Genomic DNA, 19,666 nt, shown 5'->3' on the forward strand with positions numbered 1-19,666 from the left:
TCTAACTATAGCGCTAGTCAAGATTTGCGAGAGCTGAGATTAGTGTTTTTAAATCAAATATAATTATTGAAAACTGACGACTGTTTTATTTTCTTAAGCAGTTTTTAATTAAACGTTGACTATAATTCGTCACGAGAGTGAGAATTAATTAAAGTAAAAATCAATAGAGCGAGAGCGTGAGATTTCTACTAGATAGTAAAAACTGAACATTAACTCTAATTCGCAACGAGAGTTGGGATTAAAGTTAATTAAATTATATTGCTTTTCAAAGAATATTTTATTAGCGGATGTGAGAACGAGAGTTAAGCATCACCTTTATATTTTATTAGTCCCTAAAGTTTTTTCCGTCAATGTTTTTAGTCTCTACTTTTCAGTCAAATCGTGTATACTTTCACATTTTTGAATGATTTTTTGTATTCATGTTTATAATATTATAAGAACATCTCCGATAAAAATTTAGAATTTTTTAACATAAGATGGATTATTAATGAACTTTTATGTGCAAAAAAACTAAAAAAATTCATATTTAAAAGTTGTATCTGAAGATGCTGGAAGACCTCACATAAAGGACGCTGAACGAAGCGAGACTCTGACTCTGAACTAGGTGAAGACTCTGAATGAGTGAAGTTCAAGTTCTGTCACTAGTGTTGGATTTCAGACTGTATCCGAGAAGTTCAATTATTAATCCAAGTAACACTACAAGAAAAAAGGAATATAGTGGCGGCCAACTAGCTGCAGTTGGCTAATATCCGTCGCCGCTTTCAACATTCACCGCAGTTCAAACCGCCCCTGTTTGCTTTTAAGATTGCACGCGCGCTATGATCTCTATAATTGCTTTCGCTCAGTCAGAACACTCATTTATGAAAACATAAATCTGAATCACGTTTCCCTCTTTATAGTCGATCAGGGATTTAGCACTTCCTTGCCATCCGCCGCTTTTCCGGTCGAGGCGTGGGGTAAACAGTTTTTCGAAAAGAACATCCAGGACGTGTTCGAGGCGTGGGGTAAAGTGTTCTCCCATCTCAATACCTTGGAAGCTCACAAGAGCTCCATCCAGTTTCTAATGATTTTATAAAGAAGCATTTTCACTCATATTCCTTATCTCTTATTGATATTTGTGTTGTATGTTTTTATAGACTTAATCTCTTATTGAAATTTACATTGAAGCTCCATGATAATAGAAACTGGCAAATAGAAAACTATCATTCAAACATGTTATACAATTAATCTATTTACTTGCATTTAGACTTAGATTATTTGCATTTAGACTTAGATGATTGTAATTAGTTAAACTTGTGAATTTTAAATTTAAGCTTAGTTTTAATATTTTAACTTTAGATGTTAATTTGCTTGTCTATGTTATGATATTTTGTACACTTCAAACGTTGTGGTAATGTATAGTTTTGGAAATATAAGTTCTGCAAAATTGAAATCTAGTAGAAGGTGTTGACATGCATGTTCAACTCCTGGGTTTTATATCCTAAGTCGTGACTCTATTTTATCTATGAGATAACATAGCATCAACTAAATCTTGCAGCGTTCTTGTATCCTTGAATTCGATGGAGCATATAGTGGAAATCCTGGAAGGTCTGGAGCAGGAGCTGTGCTGCCTTTTGGGAACCAGGTGTCTACTCTATGCATCAATATTCATATTTGTACTATAAAGCTATATGCTATATATCAAATCTAGTAACCCTTGGGTCTCTTTACAGGTTCAGCGCTTTAGTCAAGGACTGGGCACTCAAACAAATAATTCTATTGAATATCAAGGTTTAAATTTGGGATTGAAAGAAGTAGCCAACCAAGGATATGATCGTGTTTGTGTTCGAGGTGACTCTCAGCTTGTTTGCAACCAGGTTAGTTCCCTTAGAGAGAGTATGCATTGACCAATCTTGGTCTATATTTCACTACTTAACTTGCATCTGAATGAAATGAATGATGATAAAAAGAAAAACATAATGTTGGCGTTGTATAGTTGGCCTCATTTTGCTAAAACATGTGATCTTTCCTGATGTGGAACTACATGCTTCCATCATCCAGTATAAGCAAGATGTTCGGTACAATGCTTCAACATTGGATACCACATCCAGTAGGCCGGGCCTGTGTATGGTGAGATCTCGCGCCTAAGTTCTAAATATGGAATCCACAATAAATGTTCGTTTGTGATAAGGAGCGTTGTCACGCATAATTATTAATGGATCTCGTGATCAAGTGTTGCTTGTTAATCAGATCTTCAAGTTAAGGAAACAAAACATTTTTGAAGAATATTCCTTGAAGGGACCATTAATCATGCTGAGCTATTGAAGCCTAATTGAAGACCTAGCCTGAGCTCGTGAAGGTTATTTAAAGAAGGTTGACTCCATTGTTCAACTCACTGAAACCAGATTTGAGTCTTACAAAGCGTGAGTTTAGGTTTTAGTATTGTGTCTATTGTGTTCTAAGTCTTGTGTTGATTTCCCACTAGACTAGGAACTGTGTGTTTGTGCATTGTAATATCTCTGGAGCTTCTAAGCAAGGAGATAGTGTGTGTATACCATTCCAAAGCTTTTAAGCACGGAAGTGGTGTGAGTGTTTTATGAAGTGTGTCTTCACATATTAAATCTAGTATTGTACGATCACAGTGGCTGTGGTCAAGAGGAGGTGAGCGGAGGTTCTCATACCTAGGTGTGTCTTAGGTAGGATATAGCACGGGTGGTGATTAGGTGAGAAGTCATAAACGGGAGGTTTATTGAGGGCTTCAAACTAATACTATCATAGTGGATTCACTCCTGGATTGGTATCCCCTAGAGTAGGCTTATGCTGAACTGGGTTAACAAATTACTGTGTTAATTTACTTTCAGTTTGTTTAGTTTATTATTCCTTGTGTATGCGCGGTTGGATGTTGGATCATTGATTCACGCATTAAAAGTGTACTATAGTGGTGAAGCGTTGAGTACAACATCTTAATACTAGTGTGCCAGAATTTCAATTGGCATCAGAGCAGGCACCCTGCTCGAAACTCAGGGTGAGCTTCAGGGACAGAAATTTCTGGTGAGATGGACAAGGAAGGAGGAACGGTTTCTAAACCACCACTGCTAACTGGGCCTGAGAACTATGACTACTGGAAAGCTAAGATGATGGTATTTCTTAAATCCATTGATAGCAGAACATGGAAAGCTGTAGAAAATGGATGGGAACCCCCTATGGTCATTGATAAGGATGGAAAGGTAACAGGTGAAATCAAGCCTAATAAAGACTATTCCAAAGACGAGGATGACCTAGCTCTGGGAAATTCAAAAGCCTTGAATGCCATATTCAATGGGGTGGACATCAACATGTTCAGACTTGTTAAACGATGCACTGTAGCCAAACAGGCGTGGGAAATACTCAGGAAAGCACATGAAGGAACCAACAAGGTAAAGCTGTCCAAACTTCAGATGCTTCGCACAAATTTTGAAAATCTGAGTATGAAGGAAGAAGAGACTATTCATGACTTTCACATGAATATTTTAGAATTTGCAAATTCATTTGATGCCTTGGGAGAACCCATATCAGATGAAAAACTGGTGAGCAAAATCCTCAGATCTCTACCTAAGAGGTTTGACATGAAAGTAATAGCAATAGAAGAATCTCAGGATCTGGCCAACATTCAAGTGGATGAACTAATAGGCTCACTTCAAACCTATGAGATGAGCATAAACCAAAGAAAAGAGAAGAAAACCAAAAGTTTGGCTTTTACTTCTAATACTGCAGAAGATGATGAGATAGATATGGAGAGTGATGAAAGTTTATCTGAAGCCATGGTGTTACTTGGAAGACAGTTCAACCGTATCATGAAGAGGATGGATAAAAGAAATAAATTCAATGGTCCAAGCACCAAATCTGACTTCAACAATAAGTTCAATGGTCCAAGCACCAAATCTGACTTCAACAAACCTGTATCTAGTCAAAGGAGGACCAGAAGTGATGACAAAAGTACTTCATCTAGAGGAGTTCAGTGTCATGAGTGCGAAGGATTTGGTCATATCAAATCTGAATGCCCTACTTTTCTGAAGAAGAAGAAGAGTCTTGCTGTTACTTGGTCAGATGAGGATGATTCAGAAGAAGATGAAGGTGAATCTGCTAAACTTGTCAATGCATTGACAGGTGTCTATGAATCTGATGCTGAATCATGCGATGAAACATCATATGAAGAACTTCTGGCTAACTATAAGGACTTATTCATCAGGAGCAATGAATTCTGCAAAGCCTTGGAAAAACAAAAGGAGACAAATTGTCAACTTCAGGCTGAGAAGAATGAATGTCTGGATATAATTAAGACTCTCAACAAAGAGATTGAAAAGCTGAATGAAGACTTGGAGCATGCTAGAAAACAAGTTAGAGTTTTTGCATCAGGAGAAGAAAAGTTTCAAGCCATGCTGCTAAAACAAAGTGCTGGTAAGAAACCTATTGGCTTTGATTACGAGATAGTGGATCAAGAAATGGGTTACAACAAAGCTACAATCACTACCCCCATTGATAAAACTTTTCCTGTTAGTGGTGGGTTACTACCTCCTCATCCTCCCACACATCAGGGAACTGACACATGGTTAAAACCCAAGCAGCATGTCCAGACTAACTCGATGCCTCAACACCCGCCTCACCATCAATACAACAGGTCAAGATCTAGGACTAAAAGAAGGAATTGGAGGTGTCATTATTGTGGTAGGAAAGGGCACATTAGACCTTATTGCTACAAACTGTACGGCTATCCACAGAATTCATGGCCACTTGAACCCAAATCTGAGAACGTGAATGTCAAGAAAGAATGGAAGAAGAAGGAAGATGGTGTAAGCTTGATAGCTCATACATCACTGCGGGCATCATCTAGACAAGATTGGTATTTTGACAGTGGATGCTCTAGACACATGACTGGAGTGGAAGGGTATCTAGCCAACCTAAGGTCCTATGCCACAAGCTTTGTAACATTTGGAGATGGAGCTAAGGGAGAAATAAAAGGAATTGGAAACCTAATTGATAATGGGTTACCAAACTTAGACAATGTTCTGTTAGTAAAAGGACTTACAGCAAATTTGATTAGCATCAGTCAACTATGTGACCAAGGCATGAAGGTGAACTTCACACAATCTGAATGTCTTGTTACAGATGAAGAAGGAAAACTGATAATGAAGGGAGTAAGGTCCAAAGACAATTGTTACTTGTGGGTGTCTGAAGAAGGAAATTATATGTCTACCTGCCTCATAAGCAAAAATGAGGAAGTCAAACTCTGGCATCAAAAGTTGGGTCATCTACACCTGAGAGGAATGAAAAAGGCCATAGCTGAAGAAGCAATCAGAGGATTACCCAAGCTAAAGATAGACGAAGGAACAATATGTGGAGAATGTCAGATAGGCAAACAAACCAAGGTGGCGCACCCAAGGCTTCAACATCAATCTACTACCAGAACACTTGAATTGTTACACATGGATTTGATGGGACCTATGCAGACTGAAAGTCTTGGAGGAAAAAGGTATGCTTTTGTTATGGTGGATGATTTCTCTAGATTTACATGGATAGACTTTCTTAGAGAAAAATCAGATAGTTTTGAAACATTTAGAAACTTATGTGTACAACTTCAAAGAGAAAAGGGGTCTGTCATCATAAGGGTCAGAAGTGATCATGGAAAGGAATTTGAGAATAGCAAATTCTATGATTTCTGTGCAGCAGAAGGTATCCAACATGAATTCTCTGCTCCCATAACACCACAACAAAATGGTGTAGTAGAGAGAAAGAATAGAACCATTCAAGAGTCTGCTAGGGTAATGCTTCATGCCAAGGGTCTTCCATATCAGTTCTGGGCAGAGGCTATGAGTACAGCCTGCTACATACACAACCGTGTAACACTCAAAAAGGGAACATCTGCAACCTTGTATGAATTATGGAAGGGAAGAAAGCCAACAGTGAAACACTTTCACATTTTTGGGAGTAAATGCTACATTCTTGCTGACAGAGAACCAAGACGAAAACTTGATCCTAAAAGTGAAGAAGGTATATTTCTGGGATATTCCTTGAATAGCAGAGCCTACAGGGTCTATAACACAAAAACCAAAGTCATTATGGAAACGATCAATGTTGTGATTGATGATGCACCATCCACTCAACCATCGGATGTGGAAACTGATGTTGAACCATCTCCTGACAACTCTGATGAGATGACACAAAGTGAAAAGTCTGAATTAAAAGGTGATGAATCTGATCAAGACTCTGCACCTGCCCCAGCAAAAGCACCATCTATTAGGACACAGAAGAATCACCCTAAAGATCTAATCATAGGTGATCCAGACCAGGGCATTGCTACCAGAAGAAAGATTGATGCTATCTCAAACACTTGTTTTGTATCAAAATTTGAGCCTAAAAACATAAAAGAGGCTCTTACTGATGAGTTCTGGATTGAAGCAATGCAAGAGGAATTGAATCAATTCAAGAGAAATGAAGTCTGGGACCTTGTTCCAAGACCACATGGAGTAAATGTCATAGGCACTAAATGGATATACAAGAATAAGTCTGATGAGAAGGGTACAGTAACAAGGAATAAGGCAAGACTGGTAGCTCAAGGCTACACTCAGGTGGAGGGAATTGACTTTGATGAGACCTTTGCTCCCGTGGCAAGACTAGAATCCATAAGGCTGCTTCTTGGTGTAGCTTGCATCCTCAAACTCAAACTCTACCAAATGGATGTCAAGAGCGCCTTTCTAAATGGGTATCTTCATGAAGAAGTATTTGTTGAACAGCCCAAAGGTTTCATAGATCCAAATCATCCGGATCATGTCTACAAACTGAAAAAGGCTTTGTATGGCTTGAAACAAGCACCAAGGGCTTGGTATGAAAGGTTAACTGAATTCCTGATTAACCAAGGATACAAGAAAGGTGGAAATGACAAGACCTTATTTGTCAAAGAAATGAATGGAAACTTGTTGATAGCACAGATATATGTTGATGACATAGTCTTTGGAGGGATGGCGGAACCGATGGTCCAACACTTTGTGAGACAGATGCAGTCTGAATTTGAGATGAGCTTGGTAGGAGAATTAACCTATTTTCTTGGATTACAGGTGAAACAGATGGAAGACACAATATTTGTGTCTCAAAGCAAGTATGCTAAAAATATCATAAAGAAATTTGGCATGGAAAATGCTGCACACAAAAGAACACCTGCTGCCACACATCTAAAATTAACCAAGGATGAGAAAGGTGTAGATGTAGACCAAAGCCTGTATAGAAGCATGATAGGGAGCCTACTGTACCTCACAGCAAGCAGGCCTGACATCACCTTTGCTGTTGGTGTATGTGCTAGGTACCAAGCTGAGCCAAAGATGAGCCATCTTACACAAGTAAAAAGAATCTTGAAGTATGTCAATGCAACCTCTGATTATGGAATAATGTATTCTCACACCAACAATGCTAGGTTGATGGGATATTGTGATGCAGATTGGGCTGGATGTGCAGATGACAGAAAAAGCACCTCTGGTGGATGTTTTTATCTAGGAGAAAATCTTATCTCATGGTTTAGCAAGAAACAAAACTGTGTTTCTCTATCCACTGCAGAAGCTGAGTACATTGCAGCTGGGAGTAGTTGCTCTCAATTATTGTGGATGAAGCAGATGCTTAAGGAATACAATGTTGAACAGGATGCTCTAACATTGTACTGTGACAATTTAAGCGCCATAAATATTTCAAAAAATCCTATTCAGCACAGTAGAACAAAGCATATTGACATTCGCCATCACTTCATCAGGGATTTGGTGGAAGAAAATATTGTGAAGTTGGAGCATGTTGCAACTGAAGAACAGGTAGCTGATATTTTTACCAAAGCTTTAGATGCAAATCAGTTTGAAAGGCTTAGGGGCAAATTAGGAATTTGCCTATATGAGGAATTATAGCAGTTAAGGCATTATGTGCGCGCAACCGTTTTTTTCTCCAAATTTTGTCTATTGGCGCACGTAAATCAAGGGAAGACAAAAATAACTTTCCATAACTTCTCTATTACACGCTATCAACTCTCATATCATCATTATTCTTTTCCAAAACCTTCAACTTCCTCTGAACTCCTTGCTGCGATCTGCAAACACAAACCATCATCTCAAATCATCAAAAACTTCAAAAACTTCAACAAATTCTTTGAGAAAATGTCTCAATCTTCCGGTTCCGCTCAGATCAAAAACAAAATTGCTGACACTGTGAAAACAAGATCAAAGTCTAAGAAGGAAGGAACAACTGTTGTGGTAGATGCGATGCCTTTATCAAGTATTCCTGCAACTACTTCTAAGAAGAAGAAATCTGCAAAATCCACTAAGAAAGTAAGTGAATCGTCTCCCTCAATCTCTATTAAGTCTGATTCTGTTAGGTCTAAGAAGAAGAAACCCCAATCTCCCATAAAAAGGGGTTTGAGCATGTCTGATCTATACTTGAATAAGGATCCTTCTGAAACTGCGAATGTGGAATCGCATGATGTTGCCTCCGGCAAAAATGCGAATGTTGAATCGTCTGTTAAATCTGTGTCAGAAAAGGTGAATCAAGAAATTATGTAGAGGAAAACCCTAGTACTGTTGAAACCCTAGGAAAAACCCAAAATATTGCTGAGAATGTTGGTGTGAGCAATAATCCTAGTGTTCCTGAGAATATGACAGTTCCCACGAATGTCATAACTAATGTTACTGAAAAATCTCAAGAAAAGGCTGTTGTAACCGATGCTCGAACCGGTGTTGAACCATCCTCTATACCAACTGATGCTGAGAAGGATGTTGAAGCATCCAAAGGAGGATCTAGCCCACATGCTAACACTGCCACTGGGTCGTTTGGCAGTGGATCTAATACTGAAGCTTCCACTGAAGAGGAAGTAAACAAAGAAAGTACCCCTGAAGATGTGGCTGATTCTGAGCCAGAGAACGAAGCTGGTGAGGACTCTGAGAAAACCACCAATGAAGAACAGGACATAGTGGATGTTGATGAAGTCCCCTCTGAAGAAGATCTGCAACCTCCACCCACTCAAAAAGGTATTGGGAGAAGACTGAGAAGCAGAACCACTACACCTGCACCTGCTGCTACCACTACCCCTGTTGTCATCAAGAAAACAAAGGACACTACTCTGAAACCTGTCAAGTATGGTCCTAAGAAAGGATGGAGCAAGCCTATACCTCCTCCTGAAAAGAATAAGGGTGTGCTGAAAAGGAAGAGTGCACCATCAAGTGACTCTGAATTTGAAGCTGAAAAGGATGACTCAAGCATCAAGCCTCCTGCTAAGAAGGCTATGTCTGCTAAGAAGGCCATGCCTCAGTCTGTTGCTCCTGACATTGAAGACTTTCCTTGTGACAATGTTTCATTTCATCTTCCATCTTATGCTCAACGATGGGGAATCATTTGCAAAAGAAGATTGGCTCTGGAAAGGGAACTAGGCAAAGATATTCTGGAATGTGAAGAGATTGTGAGTTTGATCAATGATGCTGGATTGATCAAAACTGTGTGGGGCTTAGGCTCCTGCTATGAAAAGCTGGTTAGGGAGTTTGTTGTCAACATCCCTATAGGTTGTGACAATCCATTGGACAAAGAATTTCAGAAGGTATATGTTCGAGGAAAATGTGTGACATTTTCTCCAAGTGTGATCAACAAGGTGCTGGGTAATGTTGATGATCCTCACCCTGACATAGATGTATCTGACAATGTGGTCTGCAAAACTATCACAGCTGAAAAGGTGAAAACCTGGCCCAAGAAGGCAAAGGTACCTGCTGTCAAGCTAACCCAAAAGTATGCCATCTTGAATCGTATTGCATCTGTCAACTGGGTTCCTACAACACATGCATCTGATATTGCAACAAATCTGGGTAAGCTCATTTATATGATTGGTACTGGTACTAAGTTTAATGCTGGTCTATATATTTTCAATCAAGTTGTGCAGCATGCTAAGACCTCTGTCACCAAGCAACCCATTGCATTTCCAACTTTGATCTGTGACATCATCTTGTCCCAACATCCGAATATAAGGCATGAGGATGAGTCTGCTAAGAAAAGGGCAACTCCTCTGGCCATTCATCAGAAGCTGTATAGTAAACAGCATGCGCCAGATATTGTTGGACCATCAAATGCTGCTGCTGACACTCCTATGACAAGGAAGGAGATGATTGCTATGCTGGAAGCAAACTGTAAAGAGCTAGATGAAAAGAAGCTGCAGTTTGAAAGAATGATACATGCTCTCAGGGTTGAAGAGGCTGCAGCTCAAGCAGCTGATGCAGGTGATGATGGTTCTAGTGGTGAAGAAGCTGACTCAGATGCTGAAGGAGAAGAAAGTGATTCCTCCCCAAGTGCTTCTGTTTAAATCTGATGTTTCTCTATTTGGATTTTTGTGTTTTGCATGTCTGTGGGCTGAGCCCTGAATTTAGCACCTAGTGTGCATGGTGTGTAATATTTTGTCTGCACTTTATGTTCTGCTACTATCTGCACTGCGTTTGGATATTTTTTTATGCAGTTCCCATTTTGTCTATTTTGTGGCTAAAAAGGGGGAGTAGTTATTGTATGCCATAATAGGTTGCTGAGGCTTTGATGTGCCACCAGATGCTGGATCATCTGAATAACCCTATGCATGAATTAAGGGGGAGTAACATGATCCTGGTACTCGATTCTACCTTTGAGGGGGAGCAATATTTCCTGTTTAGCACACAATGTGCTACTGCATGTTGAAGCATCATCTGTTCCTGAGAATTTATTTTTCTCAGCTTTGAGGGAATTTATTTTTCCCCAGTGTTTCTTTTATGAGAATCTTATACTCTCTATTGGCAAATTCCTGTGAGGCTCTTGTGCTTATCCTTCCGCTGTTGCATGCCTCTGAAGGTCTAAATTGATACATATTAAATATGCTATTTTTATATGAGGGATTATTAAAACAAGCATGTTAAATTGTTCTACTTTACTTCATGACTGTGTGCCTACGTTGAGTTGAAGAAAAGGTAGCTTGTGTATCCCTTTAGAGCGGTTGAAATAATCCTAGGATGTTTTAGCCAAAAATTGCCAAAGGGGGAGATTGTTGGCGTTGTATAGTTGGCCTCATTTTGCTAAAACATGTGATCTTTCCTGATGTGGAACTACATGCTTCCATCATCCAGTATAAGCAAGATGTTCGGTACAATGCTTCAACATTGGATACCACATCCAGTAGGCCGGGCCTGTGTATGGTGAGATCTCGCGCCTAAGTTCTAAATATGGAATCCACAATAAATGTTCGTTTGTGATAAGGAGCGTTGTCACGCATAATTATTAATGGATCTCGTGATCAAGTGTTGCTTGTTAATCAGATCTTCAAGTTAAGGAAACAAAACATTTTTGAAGAATATTCCTTGAAGGGACCATTAATCATGCTGAGCTATTGAAGCCTAATTGAAGACCTAGCCTGAGCTCGTGAAGGTTATTTAAAGAAGGTTGACTCCATTGTTCAACTCACTGAAACCAGATTTGAGTCTTACAAAGCGTGAGTTTAGGTTTTAGTATTGTGTCTATTGTGTTCTAAGTCTTGTGTTGATTTCCCACTAGACTAGGAACTGTGTGTTTGTGCATTGTAATATCTCTGGAGCTTCTAAGTAAGGAGATAGTGTGTGTATACCATTCCAAAGCTTTTAAGCACGGAAGTGGTGTGAGTGTTTTATGAAGTGTGTCTTCACATATTAAATCTAGTATTGTACGATCACAGTGGCTGTGGTCAAGAGGAGGTGAGCGGAGGTTCTCATACCTAGGTGTGTCTTAGGTAGGATATAGCACGGGTGGTGATTAGGTGAGAAGTCATAAACGGGAGGTTTATTGAGGGCTTCAAACTAATACTATCATAGTGGATTCACTCCTGGATTGGTATCCCCCAGAGTAGGCTTATGCTGAACTGGGTTAACAAATTACTGTGTTAATTTACTTTCAGTTTGTTTAGTTTATTATTCCTTGTGTATGCGCGGTTGGATGTTGGATCATTGATTCACGCATTAAAAGTGTACTATAGTGGTGAAGCGTTGAGTACAACATCTTAATACTAGTGTGCCAGAATTTCACATAATCCAATTGTTTCAAAAATATTGCATGTTGATTTGAAATTACAAGCTGTTAGCGGCCAACACTCGGTGGGATTTAGTCCCACATCAGATAGATAGGACTCTTGAGAAGAGTTTATAAAGAGGAGGCAATCCTCACCTTACAAGCCGGTTTTGTAAGGATGAGTTAGGCCTCGATATTCGTGACATAAGCAATTATATGGTTTCTACATTGGACAAGAGAAAATTATGGATTAGAGGATTGAGGAAATCATATGTGGTTAAATTAAAAATCATGTACAAAAATTTCATTAGTTTTGTTCTTCTACATTAAACACAATGTAAGGATTCATTTAAGGAGAATGTTAACTTGTGCACTTAAGGCACATGTTAAGAAAGCAAAAATAGAAATTATTAAATGCTAATTTGTGCATTTTGACTTTTGTATCATTAAATGTTAAATTTCTATTTTAATATATCTTAACATGTGCCCTTAAGACACATGTTAACAAGACCCTTCATTTAATTCATATCATTCCCAATGGTTAGTTGAAGAAGATTATTACTACTGATCATTCTGCTTATTACTTATTAATAACCATATTTTTTCTAACGAATTTACCACATTTTTTATTGGTTTTGCAACAGTTTGAGGGTTCCTGGAAAGTGAACAACCAGAATTTAAGTGGCCTGTGTAATGAGGCTCAGTCACTGTCGAACATGTTCCTAGGGTATTCACTTTTTCATCTAGCATTTGAAAATCATTTATGATCATACTTATTCAAATTGTTTTTTAATTGGCACATCTGTCTACTACTAAAGATCACTAGCATATATCTTTATTGAAAATCATATATGAATCAAATGCTTGAATGGTCAAAACCTGTATGATTTGAAATTAAAAATACTAGTTCCACTACTTTGAATAGAAAATCACTAGCATCAATGGCATTAGTCCATATAATTTTACCTCCCTGTTTCATGATTTTAACAAATGCCTGTTTTTTAATGTTTTAAGGGCCATAACACTGAAGCTGATGCTCAAGCAAGTCGGGGGTAAATATCTCAGAGGTACTACTTCAAGATTTTTCTGACTTTTAATAACATTGTAGTTGATTTCTTGATTAAGGTATGTCTTAGGAACAATATATAAGATCAGAAGTAGAGAATCAAAGGTCTTTATAAGTATAGTGTTTTCATATGTCCCGAGGGTACTTGGTTTTTTTTCAGGTGGTACAAGTGTTTACTTGGTGTTTTCCTTTTCCTACGTCTCGATGTTACTTGTTTAATTAAGAGCATTGTAGAGACTTTGGTGAAGATGTAAGGTTCATGGATTTATGTGTCAAAAGGTAATCAATCATCCCTCTTTATAGATTTACTAGTACTAATCTCATAAGTGAATAATCCATTGTTATTGTATTTTAATTGTTTCTTAGTTGATACTAATTCGCAAGTTGTATGCTTGTGCTTAACACATTTTATATTCATTGTTGTTTTGATATGTCTACCTGCTTTGTGCGTTAATTTTTGAAATTGTTGTGACAGTAGTGTGTGCTCTATTTCCTGTATTTTCTATTCAGGGTGCAGGTAGTGTTTTTGTTCGTGGCAGGTCTGCAGTGGGGGTGGTGGTTTGTTGTTCTGTTTTGGCGCTCAAGCTGTTATTGAGCGTTTTTATTGAATACCGTTAATCTTGATCTATCTAAAAAACATATCAAACGATTTTAGAATTTTGTAAAATTTAACATGGATGATCTATAAGATATAAGCTTTCAATCCAACGGTCGATTTTGTAAAATTTGTATTCGTTAAAGCGTTATTGAGCGGTGTAACATTACTCAAATGTTACACCGGTGTAATTTGATCCCTCCCCATATATATATATATATATATATATATATATATATATATATATATATATATATATATATATATATAGGGTAATGCTAGAATACACCCACTTCAATATTAGAAGGTGTTTGTTAGCATGTAGCACCTACTTACTTTTGACCAAAAAATACCCTTTTTTTTATTTTTTATTGTGAATAAATGTGTGTCTCTTAAAGTAATTTCTCAACACTCATCATATTCTCTCTCCTACGTTCAAAAATCAGTTTGACGTACGACAAGAAAAAGAAGAAAAGCTTTGTTACTTCTCTTTTAATGGAAAAAGCTTCATTAGTGTTTCTTTTCCCTGTTCCAAGTGATCAACGCCGATATCTGACATTATTTTGTAGACTCGATTGATGTTTTGCTCTGTTTTCTACTTCAACAATAACTTTAGTGAAGCAAGTCGGAAGATGACGACGGCACAAGTCGTCTGGTTCACCTGAACAACTTGCAAAAAAAAATCCCAGTTTCAGTTTTTTTTTATATTACCGAGAAGTGAAAAGAGAATAAAATAGTAGGAATTTTTTAAATTAAATAAAATTGAAATTCCATTTATATCCCCCTCCCTTCAATTTTTCTAAAAGGAAAATTTGGATAATTTTGTCCAATTGATATGGTGTTGATTGCTAATAAACACCTTCTAATATTGAAGTGGGTGTATCCTAGCATTACCCATATATATATATATATATATATCCCAGTTGAGCGAGCAACACATATATATATATATATAAACTTGCTCTAAGTGATTTTCACGCTACTATACTATCAACTAAAATCTTTTGCACTATTCAACTACATTCTATAGACTAATTAACCTACTACCGGTTACTACATTTTCCCCTTCAACTTGTGAAAAACTTCATATATTTTAAAAGTTTACTTCTTAATTTATAAGTTGGTAGCCTCTGCATGCAACTATAGAAACTGATCTGTCGAGTCGGAATGGAGGGTGACAAAATTCTCCTTCAAAACAATTTAACATTGCTACATTCCCAAGGATTGATTCGAATCCAAGTTCGTTCTCTAGTTAAATAAAGAGATCCTAAACTCATGCTGAGAGTGAAAAAAACCCATTTCATTAATCCACACTAAAGTTTTTCAATAAAAATTGTGGGTAGTAATAAATTGCACAATTGGAGAAACTGACTAAGGTGCAACATTTGTTCGGTTGTGTTATACATATTGGTTTATAATAAATAACAGGGAATGATGTAAACAAATTCTATTTGATTTAGTAAAAATGTTGAAATCACTAAATCGAACTTCATGAATTTCAAATATTCCAGCACTTTATGCATGTGAGTTTAAATAGTTTTTTATTTTCGTCTATCTACTAAAAAACACTAACAGAGAATGATTTAATGAAGTGGTGGCTCTAGGGTCTAATCAATGATATAGAGGTATTGCTATTCCTTCGTTTGACAAATCATGAACAAATGTGCTAGATGTCTGGAGCAATTTTGTACAAGACTGCAATTTATTAGCCACAATAAAACTGTGATTTACTAATTAAAATGCAAGAAAATGATCAAATAATTTAATCTCCTTTTAAAAAGAGTAAAAATAATTTAGTATTTACAATTTAAAAAGACATATCTTTAGAAAGTTTTTATCAAAAACCAATTAATTACCGACAAGTTAAATATCTTGTTTATGACAGTTGTTTTCAGTTATTTCATATTTAGTAGGGATTAAGTGTAACAAATCATCATAGAAACCTTAAAACACTCAAATTGTCCATGTCGAAACGAGAAACGAGTTCTTCAAGACTAATGTATGATTTTTTGTACACCGTAGTTTTTAAATCATTTAATTGAATGTTTTTTCTTTAAAGTTGTTTGTATTACTTCATTTTACTTTAAGTTTTCATTTATTTTTTGATCAAAACTTCGACTTGGTCAAAATAGTTATTTTAATTCATCTTTTTTCATATTAATTCAAATCTACTAACACGAAGACACTCAAACATTTCTGAGAAATATTGCACAAATATATCCTATGATTTATTAGTTTGATCCTGCAAGTAATAGATTTAAAATGGAAATCATAGAAATATTGCACAAAACTTTTTTTTATAATAGTCAAACTTGTTTAATTAAAGTATAAAAAAAGCATCGAAACAACATTCGGTGAATTAAAAAAAAAATGGAGTATTTTTTTTTGACGGAGCTGGAGCATGTATAGTGAAAAAATGGAATTCATGTTATAGTGAAAATCTGGATCATATATATTGAAAACTTAGTCACTTTACGTGAATTAAAAAAAAAAATCTGGAGCATTTAATAATACATGTTCAATAAATAGAAATATAGCATTTAATAATACAAAAAATTTAATTTTTAGATAATTGAATACACCACAAGTTCAATAAATTTTTTTCCACATTTATCTTCTTAACATGTGCCCTTAAGGGCACAAGTTAACATTCTCATTTTTTTTTTTTTTAACTTGAATAAAAGATGAATTTGGATTGTATATGGTTTCTCAAGTTATCTTTTTTAGATTTCCTAGGTTGTCTTGTATTTATTATGGTTGTATATATTTATAATTGTTTGGGTGTAAATTAGCAAATGGGTGCACATCATTTAATAAATTTTACCTAACTAACCCCAAATTTCCTAGTGTTAAATAAGTAAGGATACAAATATAAAAGTTTTATCTCGTAAGTTGTGCATTCAATATTTTAATGATGTGAAAAGTTATTCTCTCTCATCATTAACTTTATCATTTGTTTCCTTTTTTAGTATGCTTAACTAGTGCCCTAGGGGCACTGTTTAGCATGACCCATAAGTAAATATCAAGGATTTTATGTCATATTAGCAAAGGTGCGCATTGATAATTTACACCAATATGTTTTTAGTTGGTTTTATATATATATATATATATATGGGTTTGAGAATGTGAGAAATATATAGAGAAAAATGATGAGTGATTCATAAATGATAAGTTCGCTTGAGCATCCAAAAGTAGTTTTATGAGACATTGCTAATTCGCATGTCGTGCTAGCAAAAAGTGACTATTGTATCCTTGAGAGTTTTAGCTATGAGACCAACTGAACCGGGTAACTTACCTGTAGTCGTGAAATACTCTTATGTCCAGTACATTGCACGCCTCAGTCAAATTCCGAGAACCTTTTGTTCTTCTCAATTTTATTTTATTATGCATCATATTTATTTGTACTACTATTTCTTTATATGAGATAATAATTCTATGTCATATTTTTCCAACATGTTATACGGGAGTAACTACTCCTATGTCAGTTTCGACTGCGGGTAACAACTCCTTTATCAGATTCAACACTGGAAACTTCGACGCGTTCTATACCAATAAATATATGATATTATATATTATTCAACTCTTAATTCGTAAAAAAAAAAAACAAAACCTAGACAACAAGCACCAATCAATATAGGTTGTGAGTTCAAATCATGTTTGCCAATTTTTGCCAACAAAAGAGAAAAGAACAAGCATATATTGATCAATTTAATTTAATGGGATAATAAGGACAAAGTGAGACATGGTGGTAATTAAGGCTAACAAGGTGACAAAATATACTCCTTGCCACTCACTCGACATTTACAACATACATGAATCAAGACAACATACATCAAATTAAAGCTTACATGGTGGACAAAGACAAACTATAATCATGTAATGCTAGGGACAGAAAACAACTTGCGAATGAAAAATAAATTATTACTCATTAAAATAAGTACTCCCTCTGGTTCTATATATAAGAAAAAGTTTGCTCTTTAGATTTATTGTAAAGTTGATTGATGTATTTAGACTTGTCTAGGTATATCAACTTTACAATGAATCTAAAAACTAAACTTTTTCTTATATATATAGGACCAGAGGGAGTACTTATTTATCCGGTCTTGTGACATATGTTAAAGTTGTATAAATAAAAGAATAATTCTCCCTCCGATCCTTAGAATAGGAGAACGAGTTTGAGTTTGAGGTTTTTCAAATGAATAGAATCACGGTTTGAGAACAGTGATTTTCACTAACGCATCATGATTTTTCAAATAGACAAAATAGTTGAGAATTGAGGCTTAATGCATCGTGATTTGAGAAAAGGTTTTCAAACAACGAACTAATGACTTCTATAAAAATCTTTTATCAAATAATGGTAATGAGGTTAGTTGGTTCTAGACCAAAATAACTTACTCGCGTTTAGTTGATGATGAGATACAGCGGATACGAAGTTCCATGGAGGATGTTGAAATTAGAAGAGCTGTCTTTAGCATGAGCCTTTGGAAAGCGTCAGAACTGAATGGCTTCCTTGTTGACTTTTACCAAAAGTCTTGGAGTATAGTTGGTAAGAGCGTATGTGATTTTGTCAAGAAGGTCTGGTTGAACCCCTTGATCATCAGGGAGTTTAATTGCACTAATATTTGCTTAATTCCTAAAGTTGATCATCCAAAATATATTCAGCAATCCCGACCAATCTCTTTGTATCTCCTCACCAAACAGGTTTTATTCCGGATAGGAGCATCCATGAAAACATTGTTGTAGCCCAAGAGATGGCCCATAGTATAAGTAAGATGAAGGGGAAGGTGGGCTATTTTGCTATTAAAGTTTATTTGTCCAAAGCGTATGATCGACTTAATTGGAGCTTCATTTACAATACCCTTATAGAGGTGGGTTATCCAATGGAGTGGATTGATGTGGTTAAGTTCAAGTTCTGTTACTAGTGTTGGATTTCAGACTGTATCCGAGAAGTTCAGTTATTAATCCAAGTAATCTCAGATAAGAGGAAACGAACCAAATGACTTGACTACACTTCAATGATATTTCAATTAAAGTCAAAGATCAAAATAGACGTTGAAAAGCTAAGAGTCCTTTTGGATTAGCTTATTTTTCAGCTTATGCAAACAGTTTATTCAATATAAATTAGGTGTTATGCTATTTTAGAAGTTTCCACTAGTGAAAATTGTATTTTTATAAGCTATTTTATCATAAACTAACTTATAATAATACATAAAAATTTATTTATTCGCATAATTTCAAAAATAAAACTAATCTAAACGGCCCTAACTCTTAGACGATACTTTTCATTAGAATGAGAATTGAGTAGAAAACATTATAATTGAGTAGAAAACATTCTAACACTTCTTCAATTGTCAAAGCTTTAATAGACTTTGTCAAAAACTTAACCCAATTTCTACCATTGTTGTAAATTCATTTAGGAAAAAGAGTACACGATAATAAAAGTAATGTTTTATTAAAATATGTGTATTTAATTAACTTTTAAATTTTTCATAAGTTAAATGGACAAACTTTTAGAGAATATTACTATTTTTATATTTTTAACATGTGTTTTTAGGGCATATGTTAGCATGACCCATTAATTTATGCACACTAGTGAAGTTCAAAAAGATTAATAAATTAAATTACTATTTGGCTTCGGCAAAACATGGAACTAAAAGGGAAATGGATTAGGTGCAATTGAATTTTCGATGCAGTCGTTTTAAAGTCGTCCGATCATGATCGGACGGTTTAAATAAATGCAATCAGTAAATGAATTTTAAATCATGATCGTCCGATCTTAATCGAACGGCTATAAATAAAGTTACTGCACGACTGCACCAAAAAACGAATGCATGGAATCTGGGTCCAACTAAAAGACATATTTTAGTTTGTTGATGATGAAAAATTCAATATATACTGGTATATAATCTATTTTTTGGAGTATACTAGAAAAAAATGGCTATTAAACTAGTAGAGGCGGGACATACATTTCATACATGGTTTTG

At 35.8% G+C, this 19,666-nt stretch overlaps 1 protein-coding gene across 1 annotated transcript; it reads left to right on the forward strand.

The window, feature by feature from the left end:
- Positions 1-350: 350 nt before the first annotated feature.
- On the forward strand, positions 351-13,161 carry LOC123886059 (uncharacterized protein Mb2253c-like). The gene is made up of 6 exons (XM_045935399.1): positions 351-383; positions 900-1,004; positions 1,538-1,624; positions 1,713-1,856; positions 12,666-12,748; positions 13,036-13,161. Exons 1-6 carry the CDS (start codon positions 351-353, stop codon positions 13,109-13,111), a joined length of 528 nt encoding a protein of 175 aa, XP_045791355.1. The 3' UTR covers positions 13,112-13,161.
- Positions 13,162-19,666: the final 6,505 nt, after the last annotated feature.

Source organism: Trifolium pratense, linkage group LG5, assembly GCF_020283565.1.
Source record: "Trifolium pratense cultivar HEN17-A07 linkage group LG5, ARS_RC_1.1, whole genome shotgun sequence".
NCBI lineage: Eukaryota > Viridiplantae > Streptophyta > Magnoliopsida > Fabales > Fabaceae > Trifolium > Trifolium pratense.

Bases quoted from the DNA above. Each gene is read 5' to 3' on its own strand.
- LOC123886059 (XM_045935399.1), top strand. From the start codon at position 351: ATGTTTTTAGTCTCTACTTTTCAGTCAAATCGT. The intron at 1,005-1,537 runs GTAAAGTGTTCT...TAAATCTTGCAG, and splicing joins GGACGTGTTCGAGGCGTGGG to CGTTCTTGTATCCTTGAATT. The intron at 1,625-1,712 runs GTGTCTACTCTA...GTCTCTTTACAG, and splicing joins TGCTGCCTTTTGGGAACCAG to GTTCAGCGCTTTAGTCAAGG.